Genomic DNA, 24,313 nt, shown 5'->3' with positions numbered 1-24,313 from the left:
TGTAATGAGGTCAGGAGCTGAGTGGCCCTGGCGGAACCCAAACTGAGCGTCAGTGAGTAGATTATTGCTAAGCAAGTGCCACTTGATAGCGCTGTCGATGACCCCTTCTATCGCTTTGCTGATGATCGAGAGTAAACTGGTGGGGCTGGAACTGGCCACGTTCGATTTGTCCTACTTTTTGTGGACAGGACATACCTGGACAATTCTCCACATTGCCAGGTAGATGCCAGTGTTGTGGCTGCACTGGAACAGCTTGGCAAGGGGCACAGTTGCACTGGAGCACAAGTCTTCCGTACTATTGCTATGGTGTTGTAACCCCCAGGATGTTGCCTTGGCCTTTGCGGTTTCCAATGCCTTCAGCCGTTTCGTGATATCACATGGAGTGAATCAAATTGGCTGAAGACTGGCACTGTGATCCTGGGGACCTCAGGAGGCTGAGATGGATCATCCACTCGGCACTTCTGGATGAAGATGGTTGCAAATGCTTCAGCCTTATCTTTTGCACTGATGTGCTGGGCTACCCCATCATCGAGGATGGAGATATTTGTGGAGCCTCCTCTTCCTGTTAGTTGTTTAATTGTCTACCACCATTCACGACTGGATGTGGCAGGACTGCAGAGCTTAGATCTGATCCGTTGGTTGTGGGATCACTTGGCTCTGTCTATCACTTGCTGTTTCTCTTGTTTGGCATGCAAGTAGTCCTGTGTTGTAGCTTCACTAGGTTGACACCTCATTCTTAGATATGGTTGGTGCTGCTCCTGGCATGCCCTCTCCTGCACTCTTCATTGAAACTGGGTTGATCCCCCTGCTTGATGGTAATGGTAGAGTGGGGGATATGCCAAGCCATCAGGTTAGAGAATGAGGTTGTATACAATTCTGATGCTGCCAATGCCACAGTGCCACATGGATGCCCAGTTTTGAGTTGCTAGATCTCTCCGAAATCTATCCCATTTAGCATGGTGGCAGTGCCACACAACACAATGGTGGGTATCCTCAATGCGAAGAAGGACGGTCTCCCTGCAAAGGCTGTGCAGCAGTCACTCCTACCAATACAGTCACGGATAGGTGCATCTGCGACAGGTAGATTGGCGAGGACGAGGTCAAGTTTTTTTGCCTCTTGTTGGTTCCCTCACCACCTACCGAAGACCCAGTCTAGCAGCCTTGTCCTTTAGGACCCGGCTAGCTCAGTCAGTGGTGGTGCTACTGAGCTGCTCTTGGTAATGGACATTGAAGTTCCCTGTCCAGAGTACATTGTGTTCTTGCCACTCTCAGTGCTCCAAGACGTGTTCAACATGGAGCAGTGCTGATTCATCAGCTGTGAAGTGGCAGTAGGCGGTAACCATCAAGATGTTTCCTTGCCCATGTTTGGCCTGATGCCATGAGACTTTATGGGGCCCAGAATTGATGTTAAGGACTCCCAGGACAACTCCCTCCTGACTGTATACCATTGTGCTGCCACCTCTGTTTTGGCACTATCTCCCAAATGTTAGTAAGGAGGACTTTGCAGGGTAGACGGAGCTGGGTATGCCATTGTCATTTCCGGTGCCTAGGTTGATGCTGGGTAGTCTGTCTGGTTTCATTCCTTTTTAGACTTCATAGCGGTTTGATACAACTGAGTGGCTTGCGAGGCCACTTCAGAGGGCATTTAAGAGTCAACCACATTGCTGTGGGTTTGGAGTCATTTCTAGGGCAGACCAGGTAAGGGCGGCAGACTTTCTTCCCTAATGGACATTAGTGAACCAGATGGGTTTTTACGACAATCGGCAATGGTTTTATGGTCACCATTTAACAAGCTTTTAATTCCAGATTTTTAAATTGAATTTAAAGTCCACCAGCTGCTGTGGTGGGATTTGAACCCGTGTCCCAAGAGCATTAGCCTGGGCCTCCAGAGTACTGGTCAAGTAACATTACCACTACACCATATGTAATTCCGAGTCCGTATGGCTCTTCTTCAGCTCTCTTTAGGATATAGAAACAGGCATGGAGGTAGCAGCAAGGCTCAGTTGACAGCATTCCTTTCCAAGTCAGAAGTCTGGGGGTTCAAGCTCCACTCCAGTACTTTAGCATATAATTGAGGTCAATACTTCAGTGGAAGGAATGCAACACGGTCAAATGCCAACCTTCAGATGAGATGGAAACGATATCAATAAATTAAGTGAATGGGCAAGACTGTGGAAAATGGATTTCAAAGTAGGGAAATGTGAGTTCATCTACTTTGGACCTAAAAAGGATAACGTAGGGTACTATATAAATAGTAGAAAGCTAGAAACAATGGAGTTCCAAAGAGACTTAGGGGTACATTGATCATTAAAATGTCAGGGAACAAGTATAGAAAATAATCAAAACGTCTAATGGATTGCTGGCCTTTATAACCAGAGGAATAGAAGTCATACTTCAGCTGTACAAAGCCCTGGTTGACCATATCAGGAATACTGTGAGCAGTTCTGGGCATCACAGGGAATATTAGCCTTGGAGGGAGTGCAACATAGATTTACTAAAATGAAACCTGAACTCCAAGGATTAAGCCACGAGAAGAGACTGAACAAACTAGGGCTCTATTCCCTGGAATTGAGGCGGTTAAGGGTGATTCGATTGAAGTTTAAGATATTAAGGGGAACAGATAGGGCAAACTGGAGAAAACCATTTCCGCTGGTTGGGGAGTCTAGGCCTCAGGGATATGGTTTAAAAATTAGAGCCAGGCCTTTCAGGAATGAGATTAGGAAACATGTCTCCATGCAAAGGATGGTCGAAATTTGAAACACTCTTCTGCTAACAGCAACCGATGGTAGATTTTATTTAATTGAACATATTAAGAGATACAGGGAAAAGACGGTTAGTGGAGTTAGGTCGCAGATCAGCCATGATCTCACTAACTGGCAGAACAGACGTGAGAGGCTAAATAGCTTACTCCCATCTCTGTTACTATGAATTACTTGCTCACAGTTACTCAGTGAACCATGTTAAAATCCTGACATAAACCAGGAAGGTAATTCCTTTTTGAGGTATGGCTGTTTCATGAGTTAAGAAATAGGAGGAGTAGGCCATTCACCTGATTGAGCCTGCACCGCCATAACCGCATACTCATAGTTGATCTGATTGTGGCCTTAATTCCACTTTCCTGCCTGGCTCCCATAACCCTTAACTCCCTTGTTGATCAAAAATGTGAATATATTCAAGGCTGAATTAAACAATGATCCAGCATCCACGGCTCTCCGCGGGAGAGAATTCCAAGAACTAACGACCCTCTAAGAAGAAATTCTTCCTCAGGCGGAATCATCCCAGATTTGCACTAAGTGCGGTAGAGGGCCTGTAAAACGATGTTTTACCCACCGGCCACAATGGCAGGTTTTCATGCCGTTTTGACCCAAACCCGCCACGTTATTCATGCATTCCCAGGAAACATGCCGCTTCCATGATGGGCAGGCTCCGATTCGCCTGCAACGCCTTCACCTCGCCACTTCATCAAGCCGGGCACCACATTTAAAGTACAGCCGCGCTCAGTGCTTCCAGCCCAGGACTGCAGCAAAGAAGACATAGCCTCGAAAGGCAAGAGGGCTGCAGCCCTCGAGCTCTCTTTGTACGCCGTGGAAACCGGCTGTGATGTGCTCTATTCCTGCTCGAGCCACAGGATGGGCAGCAACATTACCACTACAGCTTGGTAGGCGATGGCAGTGGTGATCAGCGCCAATGCTGCACAGAAGAGGTTGGCCATCCAATACAGATAAAGGATGAATGATCTCATCCATGCAGTCAGGGTATGGCAGCCATCTCATCACTCTAAACTCACACACTCAAGCTCATCACACATTTACTGGCATCTCACTCACTGCCAGCTCAAGGGACACCACCACCCATTCTCACATGTATACCCTCACGTATCCATCTGGCCTCATCTCCTCTGGAGACTGCATCCTGTGGCTTCACCATCTTGAAGCCACTTGCACAGATCAACATGTTTCCCCCCCCAACACACCCTGGGTTACCCTCCTTCCCCAGTACAGCCCTTGTCCTGCACCTCTTCCCTTGCCAGAGGCCACTTCTCCTCCTTCGCCAAGCAAGCCCTAGCCCTGCAACCATTGAAAAACCACCCACATATGGCTGATCTGGTACGTAGAGACCTGCTGTGAGCCCCACTAAAAGTGGTGTGGTGCTGTCTGTGAAGCCTGGTGCTGACGACTGCGGGTGCTGACCGAAGCAAGGTAGGCAAACAAACCTTGAAGTCCCAAGCAAGGTGCAGCCCACCAAGTGCACGCCTTATATATGCGGTTGTGAAACACATCAGCGTGTTTTCCCACTGACATGAACGGATGATCCAGGAAGGGCTGGGTAAGGGCCGGGGGGGAGGTGGGGAGAAGAGAAACGATTCTGGTCGGCAGCCCTAATAACATGCTGATGTCTGCGGGGAACGCAGCCCGCCATTGGAGGGCTGAGCGGACGATTGTGAACAGGTTTCACATCATTGTGAAACCCATTGTGCCATATTGTCTACTCGCCACTGAACACACCCGATACCTGCGGGCATGGAGAAAGCTCAGCCCTCATCTCTGTCTTAAATGGGAGACCCCTTATTTTTAAACTATGCCCCCTCGTTCTAGATTCCCACATGAAAGGAAAAATCCGCTTAGCATCTACCCTTTCTAGCCCCAATAAGATCACCTCTCATTCTTCTAAACACTAATGGGTACAGGCCCAATGTGCTCAAGTTTTCCTCATAAGACAACACTTTCATCCCAGGAATCAGTCTTGTGTACCTTCTCTTAACTGTTTCCAATGCAAGTATATCCTTCCTAAAATAAGGAAGCATAATTGTACACTGTACTCCAGGTGCAATTTCATCCATGCTCTGTACAGATGTTTCTTATACAGAACGGAGGAAGCATGTTAGGAATTGTACAAGTTAGTCTGTCAAACATTGATACAAGTTAAACTGACTGAACAGAGATTCATAATGTGCGAAGATAAACACTTACTGTTTCTTTCACGAGTGACTTTAAGATCTCTTTGCCTTCACCAGCAGCTTCCTCGAGATTCTCCAAGCCCAGTATTATATTATCTATCACATCCTCCCCTTGGTGTGCCTGACCAACTTGTTCATCATCAACTTGCTGAATTTCTTCTTTTACAGCTGCCTGTAAAATGTCTGGTTGAGGTAACACAGGGTCTTGCTCCCTCACCAGTTGCACAGATGCTTCTTCCTGCACCGCTTCCATCGCTTTCGCTGCTGGAAAAAGTGGAATGGCCAGCAGTTCAATTTCATCTGCTTGGACGTCTGGAGCCTGGACATCCTCATTGGGACCAACAGCTACTCCAGGGTCCACCTGATTTTGTTCTTCGTCCCTTTGTGCAATGTGATTCTGTCCACCTGGGGCAATCTTCCGATTTCTGGTGGCCAGCTGAGGATAAGCTTGGTCAGGTTCTGCCTTTTCCTCTACCATATTTGACATAAGTCTATGTTGAGCCACCAAGATAGACCTCCTCTCCTTCTGAAAGTTTTCTTTGCCTCCATGGTTTTCCCTCAATAATTCGTCTGGCTGCACATTTCGCCATCCAGATGCAGGTCGAATGATGATAGGAGGTCGAATTTGTCTAATAGGGGCCTGGAAGAGATTTGACAGAATACAGTTAGTCAAAATCAAGTCTGAAAAAGTGAATAGCCAAATTTCTAGATATATAGAGGGGCTGAGTTTCCTTGGGGACACTCATTGCACCACTGAAATCAGTGGGAGTTATGGTGCAAATCCCCTCTCTGCACTTAAAAAGGGTTCCCACTGAATTACTGACAAAGATAGGGTGGCGGAGTGGGAAGAACTCAGGAAATTCTGGGCCATACATTTCTCCTCTTCTTTAAACCTCAGGGCTTTAGCTGTCATTCAGGTTTCTTCAAAAACATGAGCCAAATGCAAACATGAATCGGACTGCAAAAGCCATTCCACTTCATGATGTATAGACAGAGTATTGCATTACTACTGCCACTATCCTTCTCATGTACATATTTTGTCTCGTTCATTTTGAGAATTCTGCTCAGATTTAACGGCCTAACTAATTGAGCACCACCTGCAAATCTGACTACTTAGTACTAGGCTTGTACTATTGCCAGATAAAATTGCACTTGCACAGCAAGAAGTCCAGCACTATTTTTTCAAAATCCATCACAAGTGTAGCAAAATCTGCATTGGAGCTTATAGTGGAGATGAGATATTTGTGACAAAAAGAGCAATTTAACAACAAGTTAGAACTTAAACAGCTTCAATATATCAAATGACTCATGAAGTAATGAATAGAAACAAAGCATTGTAAAATAAATACTCTAGTTATCAATTAATTTCACTACCAATTTTCTTTGAATTAGCAAATTGGATTATTCCATTTTTGCAACTGAATTACATTAGTTTAGGTGTATTGCATATTTCATCATACTGCCTACTTGGACATTCCCTTTCTCATTTAATAGCTTAATATATGACTGTGATTTGGTTATGGGGGCTATGAGGCAAGAGGCATATTGTTCATTAGTCAACCAGAAAGTTATTATAAATAACAGGAGTAAACAACATCTTAAGGCAACTTAGGCCATACCACTCCTCCATTCAATTAGATCATGGCTGATCTGTAACTAAACTCTGTTTACATAGGAGAAGTAGACCATTCGGCCCCTCGAGCCTGCTCCGCCATTCAATAAGATCATGGCTGATCTGTTTGTGTTTCAAGTTCCATATTCCCATCTGCCCCTGATAACTTTTGATTCCCCTGCCTAACAAATATCTATCCACCTCCGCCTTAAAAATATTCAGTGACCCACCTCCACCATCTTAGGAGGCAGGGAGTTCCAAAGTCATACAACCCTCAGAAAAAATTTCTCCTCATACCTGCCCTATAAGGGCAACCCCTAATACTAGAACAGTGTCCTCTAGTTTTGGACTCACCCACGAGGAAACATCCTTTCCACATCCACCTCATTAAGGCCATTCAGGATCTTATATTACTTCAAAAAAGTCACCCCTCACTCTTCTAAACTCCGGTGGAAACAAGCCCAGCCTATCCAACCTTTCCTCATAAGACAACCCACTCATTCCAGGTATCAATTGAGTAAACCGCCTCCAACATATTTACATCCTTCCTTAAATAAGGAGACTAAAACTGCACACAGCGTTCGAGATGCGATCTCACCAATGTCCTGTATAACTGAAGCATAACATCTTTACTTTTATGTTCAATTCCATAATAAATTCCGTTAGCCTTCTTGATTACATGCTGCTAACTTTTTGTGAATCATGCACGAGAACACCGACATCCCTCTGCACTTCACAATGCTGCAGTCATTCTCCGTTTAAGTAACACTCTGTTTTTTTATTCTTCCTGTCAAAGTGAGCAACTTCACATTTTCCCACATTATTCTCCATCTGCCAGATTTTTGCCCACTCACTCAACTTATCTATATCCGTCTGCAAACTCATGTCTTCTTCACAACATACTTTCCTACCTATCTTTGTGCCATCTAGTGTGTATGAAGATGTGCTTCCTGATTTCATTCTTGAATGACTTGATTCTGATTTTTAGATTTTGCCCCCTTATTCTGAATTCACACACCAGAATAAATAGATTCTTCTCATCTGTAGCAAATTAATTTACAATTTTAAACACCTCAATTAGATCACTCATCATTCTTTTGCCCTCAAGGAAGTAAATAGGATTGCATTGGATATATGGCACAGAAAAAGGCCATTTGGCCCAACCAGTCCGTGCCTGTGTTTGTACAAATCAGGTTCCGGCAAATTTGCCTCCTAATTTAACTTTCAAACCTGGTACTATTCTGGTGAATCTGCACTGCACCTCCGCCAAGTCTAATATGTCTTTTCATTGGTCAGGACGGAACACAGTATTCCAGGTGGGGTCTAAAAAAGCTCTTAACCACCATAGAATAGCTCCTCCAACTCTTCCCTCCCCTCTTGGTGTTTCAGACCCCTGAGATAAAGGCCACCATCGCATTAGTCTTTTTATTGAATTTTGTAACTCTTTTACTAACTTTGTGTACATGAACACCCCAGCCCCTTTAGTTCTCCAGTTTTGAGCTTCTCACAATTTAGAAATTGTCTCTCTTAGATCCAAAGTAAATTATTTCATAGTTCCCTATCTGCCAGTTTTGCTCAATCTACATCGCTTTAGAACTTCTCACTCCCATCTGCATTACTTTCTCTGCTTTCTAACTTTGTGTTGCCTGCAAACTAAGATATAAACAATTCTCCATTTCTTCAACCAAACCACAGACAAATGTGGTGAAATACTGAGGCCCCAGAACAGTTCTCTGGACAACACCACTTATCAAGTCTCGCCAGAGTGTGCACACTTTATGCTGACTGTCTCCTACCTCAATAATACTACCACCACCACAATCTAAACTTATGTAGCACCACTAGCATAGCAAAATGTTCCGTGGAGCTTCTCAGAAATGTAATCGGACAAAATATGGCACTGAGGTACATGAAGAGATATTAGGACAGGTGACCCAAGTTTAGTCAAAGTCGTAGGTTTAAAAGAGCATCTTCGGAGCAGAAAGTGGAGGAGAGATTTAGGGAGGGATTTCCAGAGCTTAGGGTCTAGGTATCTGAACTAAGGGGATGGGGGAAAGGGGTGTAGATTGGAAGGTTGGGGGAGAAACAAATGGAGGGTAGAGATGGGGCTGCAAGGGAGGGGCATTGCAAGGGAATTGAAGAAGAGGAGCAGAGGGCAATCAATTTCCATCAAAGTAGGAGGCACTGAAGATTCTAAAATTTGAAAGCTGAAATATCAAGCTTACAAACTGGATCAAAGTAAACTAAAGAATTAGAAAGGTTAACGATTACACTATGCTGCTATTGCTGTACAGTAGAGTCAGAGTTATACAGCAAAGAAACAGGCCCTTTGGCCGGCCAACAAGCACCTATTTATTCTAATTCCATTTTCCAGCACTTGACCCGTAGCCCTGTATGCTATGTCGTTTCACGTGCTCATCTAAATACTTCTTAAATGAGAAGGTTCCTGCCTCTACCATCCCCTCAGGCAGTATGTTCCAGATTCCAACCACTCTCTGGGTGAAAAAGATTTTCCTCAAATCCCCTCTAAACCTCCTGCCCCTTACCTTAAATCTATGCCTCCTGGTCATTGACACCTCTGCTAAGGGGAAAAGTTTCTTCCTATCTATCCCCCTCATAATTTTGTATACTTCTATCCGGTTCTCCCTCAGCCTTCTCTGCTCTCAGGAAAACAACCCTAGCCTATCCAGTCTCTCTTCATAGCTGAAACGTTCCAGCTCAGGCAACATCCTGGTGAATCTCCTCTGCGCCTCCAGTGCAATCACATCCCTCCTATCGTGTGGCAGCCAGAACTGTACACAGTATTCTAGCTGTTGTCTAACTAGCATTTTACACAGCTCCAACATAGCCTCCCTGTTCTTATATGTTCTATGCCTCAGCTAATAAAGGCAAGTATCCCATATGCCTTCTTAACCACCTTATCCACCGGTGCTGCTGCTTTCAGGGATCTATGGACATGTACACCCCTGTACTTCCTAGGGTCCTACTATTCATCGTGTATTTCCCTGCCTTGTTAGTCCTCCCAAAATGCATCACCTCACACTTCTCAGGATTAAATTCTATTTGCCACAGCTCTGCCCATCTTACCAGCCCATCTATATCATCCTGTAATCTAAGGCTTTCCTCCTCACTATTTACGACACCACCAATTTTCGTGTCATCTGCGAACTTTCTGATCATACTTCCTGGATTCACATCTAAATCATTAATGTACACTAAAAACAGCAAGGATCCCAGCACCGATCCCTGTGGTACACCACTCACCACCGCCTTCCAATCGCATAAACAACCTTCAGCCATCACCCTCTGCCTCCTGCCACTAAGCCAATTTTTGGTCCAATTTGCCAAATTGTCCTGGATCCCATGGGCTCTTACCTTCTTGACCATTCTCCCATGCGGAACCTTGTCAAAAGCCTTACTGAAGTTCATGTAGACCACATCAACTACACTACCCTCATCAACACAACTAGTCACCTCCTTGAAAAATTCAATCAAATTTGTTAGATATGATCTCCCCTAACAAAGCCATGCTGACTATCCCTGATTAATCTCTGCCTCTCCAAGTGGATATTAATCCTGTCCCTCAGAATTTTTCCCCTACCACTGATGTTAGACTCACTGGCCTGTAATTATCTGGCTTATCCCTACTGCCCTTCTTGAACAATGGTACCACATTCACTGTCCTCCAGTCCTCTGGCATCTCTCCTGTGGCCAGAGACGATTTGAAAATTAGTGTCAGAGCCCTTGTAATCTTCTCCCTTGCCTCACATAGCAGCCTGGGATATATCTCATCTGAGCCTGGGGATTTATCCACTTTTAATCCCGCTAAAACTGCTAAAACCTCCTCCCTTTCAATGGTAATTTGTTCAAGTATACAGTCCCCCTCCCTGATTTCTACACCTACATCAACCTTCTCCATAGTGAACACAGATGAAAAGTAATCATTTAAAACCTCACCTACATCCTCAGGCTCCACGCACAGATTGCCACTTTGGTCCCTAGTGGGCCCTAATCTTTCCCTGGTTACCCCCTTGACCTTAATATATTTATAAAATGCCTTGAGATTTTCTTTTATCTTGCCCGCCAGTGTTTTTTCATGCCTCCTCTTTGCTCTCCTAATTACTTTTTTTTTTAAGTACCCCCTACACTTTCTGTGCTCCTCTAGGGCTTCCACTGTTTTCAACCCCCTGTATCTGCCAAAAGTCTCCTTTTTTTCCCTTATCCAGTCCTCTGTATCCCTTGACATCCAGGATTCCCTGGACTTGTTGGTCCTACCCTTCACCTTTACGGGAACATGTTGGCCCTGAACTCTCACTGTTTTCTTTTTGAATGACTCCTACTGGTCTGATGCAGACTCTCCTACAAGGCTGCTCCCAGTCCACTTTGGCCAGATCCCGTCTTATCATATTGAAATCGGCCTTCCCCCATTTCAGGACCTTTATTTCCAATCCATCTTTGTCCTTTTCCATAACTAGCTTAAATCTTAGAGTTATGGTCACTACCCCCAAAATGCTCCCCCACTGACACTTCTATCAATTGCCCAGCTTCATTCCCTAAGATTAAGTCCAGGACTGCCCCTTCTTTTGTAGGACTTTCTATGTGCTGGATCAAAAAGCTCTCCTGGATGCACTTTAAGAATTATGCCCCCTTAAAGCCTTTCACACTAAGATAATCCCAGTTAATATTGGGGAAGTTGAAATCCCCTACTATTATTACCCTATTATTTTTACACTTCTGAGATTTGCCTAAGTATCTGCTCCCCTATTTATGCGTGTGAGAGCAATGTGAGATGAGCCTCCTAGAGAAAGGAGCAAGCTTATGGGGATAAACTGAATAGTCAGCTATGCAGATAAAGGATGAAAGCATGACAGGCTTGTGTGTAATAGTCTATGAAATTGAGTCTTGGATAGACCTAGGACATATTTGAAGTTAGTAGCTGTTGAGTAGATAAGTGTTTGGTACAAAAGAACACAACAAGCCTCATGAAGGCAGCTTTAGCAAAGGAGGAGATGAGACCAACACTGTCAGATAAACTACTAGGGGTATAAGTATCAAACCTTAAGAGGTGGTAACTACTGATTGAACTTGGAACAGACATGAAGCCATGTTTTGAGTGCATGCTTTATGAATGGAGAACTGGACAAGACAAACCTCGCTATGCTGTTACTGGTTGCACATCTTCCTTCCTGAACGTCAATGCTATGTCTGCAAGAACCTTGATTGGGTAAGCATTAATTTGATTTCCATCCCTTATTTCTTAGATTGAAATATAATGAATTTGGTGGGGTAGGAGTAAATGCAATAAGGCCTAAATTAGGTTTACTATATATGTATGTGAACGCAAGGAGTGTGGTAAATAAAGTTGGTGAGCGGCAGGCACAGTATTTTGCTTCTTGTGAAATAACTTCCTGCTTTAATGTCTAATTGGGTATTAGCTATAAAATTTTAATAAAACAAAGTGATTCGCCAAAATACATTTCTATTTGATAAAAGATTATTTTGATTATCTGACCATTGTGGAAGTTTGCAGTGTGCAATTTAGCTGCCACGTTCCTTACAATAGTGACGACACTTCAAAAGTACTCAATTGGTTCAAAGTGCTCAGGGACACCCTGAGGTCATGAAAGATGCTGTTTAAATGCAAGTCTGTTTTTTTTTCTTTCTTGATAGAACAACGGTGGTGGCAAACACAAGAGCTCCCATGCACAACATTCTTGACAGATGAATGGCTGAGATGTGCACGAATTTAACAAAAATTATCCAAAGCCTTTGGGAGAATGGAGTTGCAGCATATACATATGTTTCATAAGTATCCAAGGACAGTTTTTCTGTCGACCGATTCTATTTTGTTGAACATAAAAGGTAGTCAAATATTCAGGCTGAATGGGGCTGATCACCTGACATCAAATGACTAATCAACACAGCTGCAGTGGTAAATGTTGTATTCATTTCCAATAGCACGCGCATGTAGCACATACAAACAGAAGCATTAACATGTTTCAAAGAAAAAGGTATGAATATACATACCAAATGAACGAGGGAACATCATTTTCTGTCATCCTCCAAAAGTACACCTGTTGATATTTCCCTTGCTGCAATCAATTGCTTAGTCTCCCCAACTGACATTGTAAACTCCCAAAAGACCCATTTCTTACCACCTTAGTAAGCACCTTCACACTGCTTCTAATGCACATCTTGTGCAAATCAGTTTCCCTAAATAGACGGAAGTAAAACAAAGCATAATACCTCAATGAGTACAACATCTTGATCCTCTGCTAGTCGATTCTCAATGGCCACAACTGGTGGATCATCATCATCTGAGTCAGAGTCATCGGTAATGGTGATGACTGGAGTATTGCGAGGATCTCTCCAGACTGGAACAGAAATTGGAGAATGATGGCTTGACTGCAAAAAAAAAAATCTACAACATTTACTGACAATTTTTTCTAGCTCTCATCCAAGTGTTGCCCATAGGTAGCAAATGATGTAGGTCAGGGGCCGGAGCAGTTTGATGGGGAATACAGAAGAGTGGTGCAGTTAGAAAAAGCAGGGAGCACAGCACAGATGGAGTGCCAGGGTAAAGTGTGAAAGGAGTAGGGAACTCTTCCCTCAGGTTGAAGCTGGGGGCAGGTGGTTTACTCACAGCCAAGGCCTAAAACTGAGGCTGGTGAGGGCAAAGGGTTGTTCTGCATAACAAACCATATTTGCAAAATTGCTTTTTATTAAGGATCACAAATCCATTGCGTACAGTGATTTTCTTTCAAAATATAAAAGTTCACATTTTAGACTGTTTCAATTATTTACAACAACAAAAAGCACAACTACTGTCAATGTAATTGTGACTTTTCCAAACGTCACTGTCTGCCTTTTTCCCTCGGTAGGGTGAGTCTAAGGCCAACAAACACACCATGGCTTGCTTTATGAATGACAATTCTACCTGCCAATTATAGAAATAACTAGTTATATTCATCTCATTCGCCCCACCACTTCAAAACACAAAAAGAGAGGCAGTCTTAAAGGCATTCATGCCTGTAGATTGCTTGTGCAAAGCAACACTGGTCCACTTTGAGAATTATACTCTGCCACCTGGTTGGAGAGTTTTACTCTGGGGAGGTAACAGCTAACACAATTGACTTTTGAGAAGCAGGCCACAGCTCACACACCTTTGCCTCTCCCTTTAAAAAAAAATGTGAATTTCATTTATTTTGAACCCTGGTTATCACATAACAGCTTTGGGAGAAAAAGGTCAGTGACTGGGAACGCCTCTTCTTGACTGAATTACATTATCAAAGGACAGTTCCTTTTCAATTTTCTTTCAAATGTGCCACAAAGTTGGAGTGTGGAAGAGATACGTGACAAACTGGAAAGTTGCAGCTTTTGTACGTTCTAAAATATTCTGGACTGGGCATGCATTGGGCTCAACAAGCAGGAAGGGAAACTCAGTTGCATAATCTGCACTCCTTTTAATTCTGAGGTGGGATTGCAGGTCTTCTCTTTTTGTCAGCAGGAAGGAGCTATGTGAACTAAGTTGAGGAATGTTCAATTCCGTTCTTACTGAGTGAAGGACCAAGGAGTAAAAATGCCATAATATGTAATCTCAATGAGGGGCCAGCAGACAATTGAAAAATCTCACCAGTGCATCAGCATTCTTTTAAGGCTGGGATTATGTCACATCACAAAGGCAAAATCTCAGTAGCTTTACTCTTCAGTCAGTCCAGGATACATCTTAACTGGAAGTATTTAACACCAATACAGTTCTCAAAAATGGGGAAATGTTTAATCCCTAGCTCCAGATTCCAACATACAGGAGAGAATAAAAATTCACAAAATACAATTTTTAACAGAAGTACTAAAATACATAAAGTGTCCTTATATGCAGCACATTAGCAAGATGCAGCAATATAAAGGAATGCGGTGCTCACGTACAAAGTGCATGGTAGTTGGAAGGGTTGGGGGTCAGGGGTAAACATCATTCTCAACAGAATAGATAAAAATGTGATAAAAGCATTTTCAATGTACTTGATTTCACCCATTAGATTTCTCCAGCAAGAAGGGAATGATGAAATAATTGTAATGGAAGAGCGAGATAGTTTTAAAAAAAATTTAAAACAAGCTATTTAACAATAGCCACATTGTCATGCTTTCATCTGAAAAATAGAGCAACAACTTTAAATATTAAAATGAAAAATTTACAAGATTTTAAAGCAGATCATAAGGGACTCACCTCCTAATTAGGGCCTCTACCTTCTTAATGTTTTCATGGATATCTCATCAGCTGGGAGCCAAAGCGAAAAAACTGATTCCATTAAGGAAATATTCCTTGAACATAACCTTAGCTTTTAAGCACTCAACATAAGTTGTGATTTTAATAATCTTCAGGGAAATATTTTGTTACTTAAATCTCCAAATGAAATCACTCATGTTACAAGAATACAAAATTTGCATGAATTCCAATTTATTCTGATGATGGAGCTGCATACGTGATTCGTTTTATACAATACCTAAATCGATTTATACTTCTTGTGGGTGAAGTGCCGTTGCAAACAGCCTTCTATATGATAAAAGCAAAAAACTGCGGCTGCTGGAAATCCAAAACAAAAATACCTGGAAAAACTCAGCAGGTCTGGCAGCATCTGCGAAGAGGAACACAGTTAACGTTTCGAGTCCGAATGACCCTTCAACAGAACTAAGTAAAAATAGAAGAGAGGGGAAATATAAGCTGGTTTAAGGGGGTGGGGAGAGCTGGATAGAGGGCCAGTGATAGGTGGAGATAACCAAAAGATGTCACCTCTTTGTCCTTTTGTCTGTGACATCTTTTGGTTATCTCCACCTATCACTGGCCCTCTATCCAGCTCTACCCACCCCCTTAAACCAGCTTATATTTCACCCCTCTTCTATTTTTACTTAGTTCTGTTGAAGGGTCATTCGGACTCGAAACGTTAACTGTGTTCCTCTCCGCAGATGCTGCCAGACTTGCTGAGTTTTTCCAGCCTTCTATATGAATTTGGTAAATGTAACTGGGTGTAATTTAAACTGTGAAGGGTAATGGAAACCTGGGACTCCCTCCCTAAAAAACTGAGGCTAAGGGTCATTTCAAAATTTCAGAACCAATTAATAGATTATTTAGGCACCAAGGGAGGTAAATGGAGTTAAGAAACAGATCAGCCATGACTTAATTGAATAGAGAGGGGCTGAATGTTTCTTCCTGAAATATTCTCTAAGTAACTGCACAAATAAAACAAATGGAATGATATCCACGTTGGAGAATTGTTTAAGGAATGTTATTTATTAATCATGTGAAAAATTATGCAAGGGCAGTTCCTGCTTACACATCATCTTTGCCATCATTCATTAACACAGGAAAACTATATAAGACATAAAACAGCAACTCTGCTGTGATATTGCAGTACCTACCACTATGGGAATCTCCCTGGTACATGGAAACGTTGATTACCTCCTCCTCCACTATTTGCTCAGCCATCGCCGCACAATGAACCAGAATGTAGCACTCCAAATGTTTCACATACCTGCAAATAAAGTATAATACATTTTAGTCAAATGTACTATAGTCAACCACCAGTATTTGACCAATTACTTAATTACAAAAATAGAAAGGGAACTGTGCAGTTCAAGCTGGGCTGAAGGGTTTGGTTAATAAACATATTTTATGGTCCTCAACTAATAAAAAATTGGAACATTCAGGCTTTCCTTAAACAGGGATGTTAAACTACAAATTTTACATATGGAAATATACTGGAATAGTTTCACCTTAGGAATGAGATGTTAATGCACAATTAAGCATAGGTTATAATGGGTGTGCCCAAATAGAGGTTTACTGATTCAGCAGGATATAGTTGGTATACCCATAAAGGTCTAAATCAGTCAGGAGTTAATTGTGCATTAGGATCTGAAAATAAGGCTTCTTTAACTGTATACAATTGTTACACAAACACACTTGAATAACCAATTTTGGAAGGTCCTAAGTCTTTTATTAATGCTGATGTGTTGGGTTTTCAAAGGTCACGTATGAAGATTTAGCAGGAGAAAGTTAACTCACTGTTAAACATAAAGAATGGGCAGCCTGGAAGGAGGAAAGGGTGTCAGCTCAGCAGTCCCACTGATGTTCAAGGTGTGCCTGATGCCACATTCATTTAGCATCCAGAGCTCACCACTTCTATTCAAACAAGTACCAGTGCTGAATTTGGCTCAGGCCTCAAGCTGACACAGACCTGCAATTGGGCCTAACAAATTTGATTGAATTTTTTGAGGAGGTGACCAGGTGTGTAGATGAGGGTAGTGTAGTTGATGTAGTTTATATGGATTTCAGCAAAGCCTTTGACAAGGTCCCACATGGGAGACTTATAAAGAAGGCAAATGCACATGGGATACACAAGGTAATTGATAAGGTGGATTCAAAATTGGCTTAGTTGTAGGAGGCAGAGGGTGATGACAGAAGGATGCTTTAGTGACTGGAAGCCAGTGTCCAGTGGCGTACCACAGGGATCTGTGCTGGGTCCCCTATTATTTGTCATTTATATAAACGACATAGATGACTACGTGGGGGGTAGGATTAATAAGTTTGCGAATGACACAAAGATTGGCCGGGTGGTTAACAGTGATGCTGAGTGTCTTGGGCGACAGGAAGATATAGACGAGATGGTGAAATAGGCAGATAAGTGGCAGATGGAATTTAACCCTGAAAAGTGAGAGGTGATACATTTTGGAAGGAGTAATTTGACAAGGAAGTATTCAATGAATGGCATGGCACTAGGAAGTTCTGAGGAACAAAGGGACCTTGGTGTGTGTGTCCATAGATCTCTGAAGACGGAGGAGCACGTTAGTGGGGTGGTGAAAAAGGCATATGGGACACTTGCCTTTATCAATCGTGGCATAGATTACAAAAGTAGGGAGGTCATGTTCGAGTTGTATAGAACCTTGGTGAGGCCACAGCTGGAGTACTGCGTGCAGTTCTGGTCGCCACATTATAGGAAGGATGTAATTGCACTGGAAGGAGTGCAGAGGAGATTCACCAGGATGTTGCCTGGGATGAAACATTTAAGTTATGAAGAGAGGTTGGATAGACTTGGGTTGTTTTCATGGAGCAGAGAAGACTGAGGGGCGACCTGATCGAGGTGTACAAGATTATGAGGGGCATGGACAGGGTGGTTAGGGAGCAGCTGTTCCCCTTAGTTGAAGGGTCAGTCACAAGGGGGCATAAGTTCAAGGTGAGGGGCAGGAGGTTTAGGGGGATGTGAGGAAAAACTTTTTTACCCAGAGGGTGGTGACGGTCTGGAATGCACTGCCTGGGAGGGTGGAGAAGGTGGGTTGCCTCACATACTTTAAAAAGTACCTGGATGAGCACTTGGTGCATCATAACATTCAAGGCTATGGGCCAAGTGCTGGTAAATGGGATTAGGTAGGTAGGTCAGGTGTTTCTTTGTCGGTGCAGATTCGATGGGCCGAAGGGCCTCTTCTGCACTGTGATTCTGTGACATGCTGACTTGCTAGCCAGTAAAGGCATAATTCCAATTTCTCAGCCTCTCATCTTCTTTCAATTTCTCTCATTTTACTTGGGATCACCACATTGCTGGTTGATCAACCTTGTCCATCTCCTCCTGTCAGTCACCTACTCCTTTTCCAATCCTGTTGTGCTTAAGTCTCTCACTAGCACACATCTAGTCTTGGACCTTCCTTTTCTCCTTCTTCCTGGCATCCCATCTCCATCATTCCCCTCACCACATCTGCTCTCGCCACAAAAGATGACCATGCCATTTCAATCTCTTATTGGCTACTTTCTTCAATGCATCCACAATCTTCATTACCCCTCTGATGTACTGGTTCCTGATATTGTTCTTTATTGTCACTCCACACATCCATCCCAGCATCCAATCTCATTAGTATCCAGTTGTTCTCCCTCTCTCCTTAATATTGCCTAAGTTTCTGCACGAAATAACAAGGTTATCTTGTGGGTTCTTCCTTTCAGGAAATTTTTTACAAGTCTACTACCCCAAAAGCTCTCTATGCAAGTCCATCAGGGGATGTGACTGACAGTTCAGGAACCACTGTTACAGTAAGGGCAAGATGGATGACAGAGGCTAATAAGGTTGGACCTGGGCCTGTTGGTAATTAAGTTTCCTCTATTTTCCCACGCTACAATCACTACGTCTCCCCTTCCCACCCTTTATAAGGTATTGCTGCTTTACAATGTTTCATCACGGTTTTGGATAAAACTATTTATTCCTGCTTTATAATGTTTTGTTACTGTTTTATGTCTCAGGTGCATATTTATATCCAGTTTACACACTTGTGGTTAGGCATTCTAACATTATTCCAAAATCCAGAAATGCCTTGGTCCCAAGCATTCCGGATTTGAGAGGTTACAGTGCATACGCATTGCATTTCTCATGACAACGCAACCATTCTGATAATTTGAGGGTCCATTCCGATACGTGCTTCTCAAGCTCAGGCCAGTAGCTGCTCCCTGCTCTAATGGCACATTTGATCTTGGGCATCTTCTTCAGGATGGATTCCTCCTCCTTTCATTCTTGCAGCAGTTTTTCACTAATGTCAAATTCCCTTGCTGCAACGCAGTTATTTAATGAGTGAGAAAATGATGATTTTTGCTTCTTTTTGCAAGAGGACCCATCTCTGTTCATCAATTGCCATGTGCAGTATGCTCTGTGTTAAGCACATCTTAAAGTCCCATGCATCTTCTTGGCAAATCGGTCCATTTGTCTGCTTGATCCCATGCACCAACTAATAAAGGAAGTAGAATCCTAAACATATATTTCTTAGCTGATAAATTGAGGTCAACTCCTAATGTGAGAATAGCCCTAAACATACATATATATGAACATACAAATTAGGAGCAGGAGTAGGCCACTCGGTCCCTCGAGCCTACTCCGCCATTCAATAAGATCATGGCTAATCTGAATGTAACCTCAACCCTACATTCCTGCCTACCCCCGATAACTTGTCACCCCCTTGTTAATCAAGAGTCTATCTAGCTCTGCCTTAAAATATTCAAAGACTCTGTTTCCACCACCTTTTGAGGAAGAGAGTTCCAAAGACTCAACTCTCAGAAAAAAATTCTCCTCATCTCTGTCTTAAACGAGCGACCCCTTATCTTTAAACAGTGACTCCCAGTTCTAGATTCTCCCACAAGCGGAAACATCCTCTCCACATCCACCCTGTCAAGGCCCCTCAGGATCTTAAAGGTTTCAATTAAGTCGCCTCTTACTCTTCTAACTTCCAATGGCTACAAGCCTAACCTGTCCAGCCTTTCCTCATAAGACAACCCACCCATCCCTCGTATTAGTCTAGTAAGCCTTCTCTGAACTGCTTCTAACGCATGTACATCTTTTTTTAAAAAAGGAGACCAGTACTGCAAACATTACTCCAGATGTGGTCTCACCAATGCCCTGTACAACTGAAGCATAACCTCCCTACTTTTATAATCAATTCCCCTCACAATAAATGATAACATTCTATTAGCCTTCCTAATTACCTGCTGTCCCTGCACACTAACCTTTTGTGATTCATGCACGAGGACATCCAGATCCCTCTGAATTTCAGAGCTCTGCAATCTCTCACCATTTAGGCAATAAGCTTCTTTTTTATTCTTCCTGCCAAAATGAACGATTTCACATTTGCCCATATTATACTCCATTTGCCAGATCTTTGCCCACTCAGTTAACCTATCTATGACACTTTGCAACCTCCTTATGTCCTCTTCAAAATTTACTTTCCTACCTATTTTTGTGTCATCAGCAAATTTAGCCACCATTCCTCTGGTCCCTTCATTCAAGTCATTTATATAAATTGTAAAATGTTGAGGCCCCAGCACTAATCCCTGTGGCACACGATTCGTCACATCCTGCCAACCAGAAAAAGATCCATTTATGCCAACTCTCCACTTCCTATTTGCTAGCCAATCTTCTATCCATGCCAATATGTTACGCCCTACACCATGAGTTTTTATTTTCTGTATTAACCTTTGATGTGGCACTTTATCAAATGCCTTCTGAAAATCTAAGTACAGTACATCTACCGGATCCCCTTTATCTACGGCACATGGCTCCTTCAAAGAACTCAAATAAATTGGTTAAACACGATTTCCCTTTTATAAAACCATGTTGACTCTGTCTGATTGCATTTATTAACTGAAAAATTGGGGGTCAACTTATAGGTTGAATATAGGCATAAACATGCATTTTGGCGCTGAAAATTGTGTCATTTTATATGCCGGGTCAACTTATAACACCTCTCAATCTACGGTATATCGTCACAAAGTTGAAGTTCCCTCCAATCCAAACACATTGCAAAAACCATTAGCTGCCAATTTTTGATTTGCCTAAAGCCTACAAATAAAAATGTTAATAAGCTGTCAGTTTTTGGTACTGGTTATATTGTAGGTCGTATTTGAAAATGTACTGCACATATTTACAACCAGTTATTTTATTTCCTTAAGCCAATGTTGTGTGTCCTCTCATCGAGTGTACGTCTGCACGGGGAGAATAAGGGAATGATACAGAGTAGACAGGTGCAGTGAACTGTAACAATGTTACTCCTATTGGTGTTGCAAATAATTCAAATTAACATACAATTATACAAGCAACATTACGGAGATGTCAAAAAAAAAACAAGTTTTAAAAACTGACCACAAAAATGTGTCCCGAGGTCAAAGTCCACAACTAGCAACATCAGGGGTGATTTGCTCATTACTCAAATTTCAATGCCACTGATATTCTATGCAATGCAGACATTTCTTCAAGTTAAGAAGTGTTGCTTTAGAACAGAGTTCTGCCTTTTAAACAACAGTGCCACTTGTTTTGGCGGGGTGGTGGGGTGGGGGCAGGGTGGAGGAAGAGGAGGATCCAAGGAGTGTTGAAAGTTTTTTCTTGTTCCCATCTTGAACCAAAGACTGATCAAATGAGTGCCAGTAATGTTTTTTAAAATATTCATTCATGGGATGTGAGTGCCACGGCAAGGCCAGCACTTATTGCCATCATAATTACCTTGAGAAGGTGGTGGTGAGCCGCCTTCTTGAACCGCTGCAGTCTGTATGGTGTAGGTACACCCACAAAGCTGGTAGGGAGCGAGTTCCAGGATTTTGAGCCAGTGGTGAACGGCAATATAGTTCCAAGTCAAGATGGTTTGTGGATTGGAGGGGAACTTGCAGGTGCTGGTGTTCCTATATGTTTGCTGTCTTTCTTCCTATAGATGGTAAAAGGTTTGGAAAATGCTGTAGGAGAAGGCTTGGTGAGTTGTTGCAGTGTATCTTGTAGATGGTACACACTGCTGTCACAGCATGTCAGAGTTGGAGCAAGCGAATGTTTAAGGTGGTTGATGGGGTTTCAATCCTGGCAAGTAGCTGCTATGCCCTGAATGGTGTCGAGCTTCCCGAGTGTTGTTGGAGCTACACTCATGCAGGCTAGTGGGGAATATTCCATCAAACACCTGACTTGCACCTTGTAAACTGCTTAAAGGTTTTAGGGAGTCAGGCGGTGAATTACTTGCTGCAAAATACCTAGCCTCTGACCTGCTATTATAGCTACAGTATTTATGTGGCTGGTCCAATGTGGTCAATGATGAGCCCCAGGATGTTTTTGGTGGGGGGGTGTTTCAGCATTCATAATGCCATTGAATTAAAGAGGTAGATTCTCTCTTGTTGCAGATGGTCATTGCACTTGTGTGGTGCGAATGTTATGTGTATTTGTCAGCCCAATTCTGAAAATGGTTCAGGTTTTGCTGTGTGGGGGCACAAACTGCTTCATTATCTGAGGAGCTGGGTATGGCACTGTGCAATCAGCAAACATCCTCACTTCCAATCTTTTGATGCTAGGAAGGTAACTGACAAATGCAGCTGAAGATGGTTGGACCTAGGACATTCCCCTAAGGAACTCCTGAAGCAAAGTCCCAGGCCTAAGGTGATTGGCCTGCAACAACCATCTTCCATTGTACTAGGTATGGCTCCAGCCAATGGAGAGGTTTCCTCAATTCCCATTGGCTTCAACTTTACCAGAACATTTTGATGCCACATTCAGTCAAAAGCTGTCTTGATGCTAAGAGCAGTAACTCTCACCTCACCTCTCAAATTCAGCTCAGGTTTGGAACCAAGTGGTCCTGGCAGAACCGAAACTGAGCAACAGATAGCATGTTATTGATGGCTAAGTACTGTTCATTAACACTGTTGATGACACCTTCCAACACTGATGATCAAGGGTAGACTGATGGGGCAGTATTTGGCCAAATTGGATTTATCCTGCTTTTTGTGGCTGTAGCTGGGCAATTTTCTACATTGTCGGGTAGATGCCAGTGTTGTAGCTGGACTGGGACAGTTTGGCTCACGACTTGGCTAGTTCTGGAGCATAAGTTTTCAGCACCAATGCCAGGGTCCTTAGCCTTTACATTATTCAGTGCCTTCAGCTGTTTCTTTATATCATTGGAGTGAATTGAATTGGCTGAAAACTGGCATCTGTGATGCTGGGGCCCTCAGATGAACCATTCATTCAGCACTTCTCTGTGAAGGTGGTTGCAAACACTTCAGCCATGTGTTTTGTACTCACACACATTGCCATCACTGGGGATTAGCTGTTTAGCAGTTAGCTGTTTAATTGTCCACCACCATTGATGACCGGATGTGACAGAACTGCAGAGCCTGACCTGATCACTGCTTGTGCTTTTTTAAAAATTCATTCATTCATGTGGAGACGCTGGCTAGGCCAGCATTTATTGCCCATCCTTAATTGCCCTTGTTCAGAGAGCATTTAAGAGACAACCATATTGCTGGAGTCACATGTAGGCCAGACCAGGTAAGGACGGCAGATTTCCTTCCCTAAAGGACGTTAATGAACTAGGTGGGTATTTACGACAATTGGCAATGGTTTTGTGGTCAACATCAGACTTTTATTGAATTCAAATTTCACCATCTGTCGTGGTAGGATTTGAACCCGGGTCCCCAGAGCATTACCCTGGGTCTCTGGACTACTAGTCCAGTGGCAGTACCATTATGCCACCACCTCCCCACAAGATCTGTCTACAACATGCCACTTCCCCTGTTTAGCACACATGTAGTCCTGTGTTGGAGCTTCACCAGGTTAGCATCTCATTTTTAGGCATGCCTAGTGTTGATCCTAGCACGCACTCCTGATTGGTCCGGATTTGGTCCTATGGTTCAATGGTGACAGCAGAGTGCAGGATATGCCGGGCCATGAGATTACAGATTATGGTGGAATACAATTCTCCTGCTGCTGATGGCCCATAGTGCCTCATGGATGTTCAGTTTTGAGCTGTTAGATCTAATCAGAATCTATCACATTTAGCACAACAGTGGTGCAACAAAGAACAATGTAGAATGTCCTCAGGATGAAGATGAGACTTTGTCTCCACAAGTACTGTCTGGTTGTCACTCCCATCAATGCCATCCTGGATAAATGCATCTGCGCAGATAGACTGGTGATGATGAGGTCCCAGTCTGGCAGCTACGCCCTTCAGGACTCAGCCAGCTCAGTCAGCAGCGTTGTAACTAAGCAACTCTTTGTGATGGATTTTGGAGTCCCTACCCCGAGTCCATTCTGTGCCGTTGCCACCTTCAGAGCTCCTTCAAAGTGGTACTCAACTTAGAGAACATAAATAGGATGAGTAGGCTATTCAGCCCCTCAAGCCTGCCCTGCCATTCAATCGGATCATGGCTGATCTGCTACAGACCTCAACTTCTTTTTCATGCCAGCTGCTCATAGCCC

The 24,313-nt window shown here is 43.1% G+C and overlaps 1 protein-coding gene across 3 annotated transcripts in view; it reads right to left on the bottom strand.

Annotated features, from left to right (window-relative positions):
* Nucleotides 1–21,685, bottom strand: part of rnf216 (ring finger protein 216) — a 187,634-nt gene extending 165,949 nt beyond the window's left edge. For 2 of the 3 annotated variants that reach the window (XM_078558614.1, XM_078558615.1), the window contains exons 1-5: nt 21,587–21,607; nt 21,016–21,072; nt 15,984–16,096; nt 12,816–12,943; nt 4,971–5,597 (exon numbers count right to left, since the gene is read on the bottom strand). In XM_078558614.1, coding sequence (XP_078414740.1) covers nt 4,971–5,597; nt 12,816–12,943; nt 15,984–16,050 — 822 coding nt within the window. In that variant the 5' untranslated portion in view covers nt 16,051–16,096; nt 21,016–21,072; nt 21,587–21,607. Of the gene's footprint in view, nt 1–4,970; nt 5,598–12,815; nt 12,944–15,983; nt 16,097–21,015; nt 21,073–21,586 lie in introns of all 3 variants that reach the window. The other variant, XM_078558616.1, reaches the window with a different exon arrangement.
* Nucleotides 21,686–24,313: the final 2,628 nt, after the last annotated feature.

This window comes from Cetorhinus maximus, chromosome 15 (assembly GCF_964194155.1).
Source record: "Cetorhinus maximus chromosome 15, sCetMax3.hap1.1, whole genome shotgun sequence".
In the NCBI taxonomy this organism is placed as follows: Eukaryota; Metazoa; Chordata; class Chondrichthyes; order Lamniformes; family Cetorhinidae; genus Cetorhinus; species Cetorhinus maximus.
Note: the sequence above shows the minus strand (reverse complement) of the source record. Positions and strands in the feature narration are given on the sequence as shown.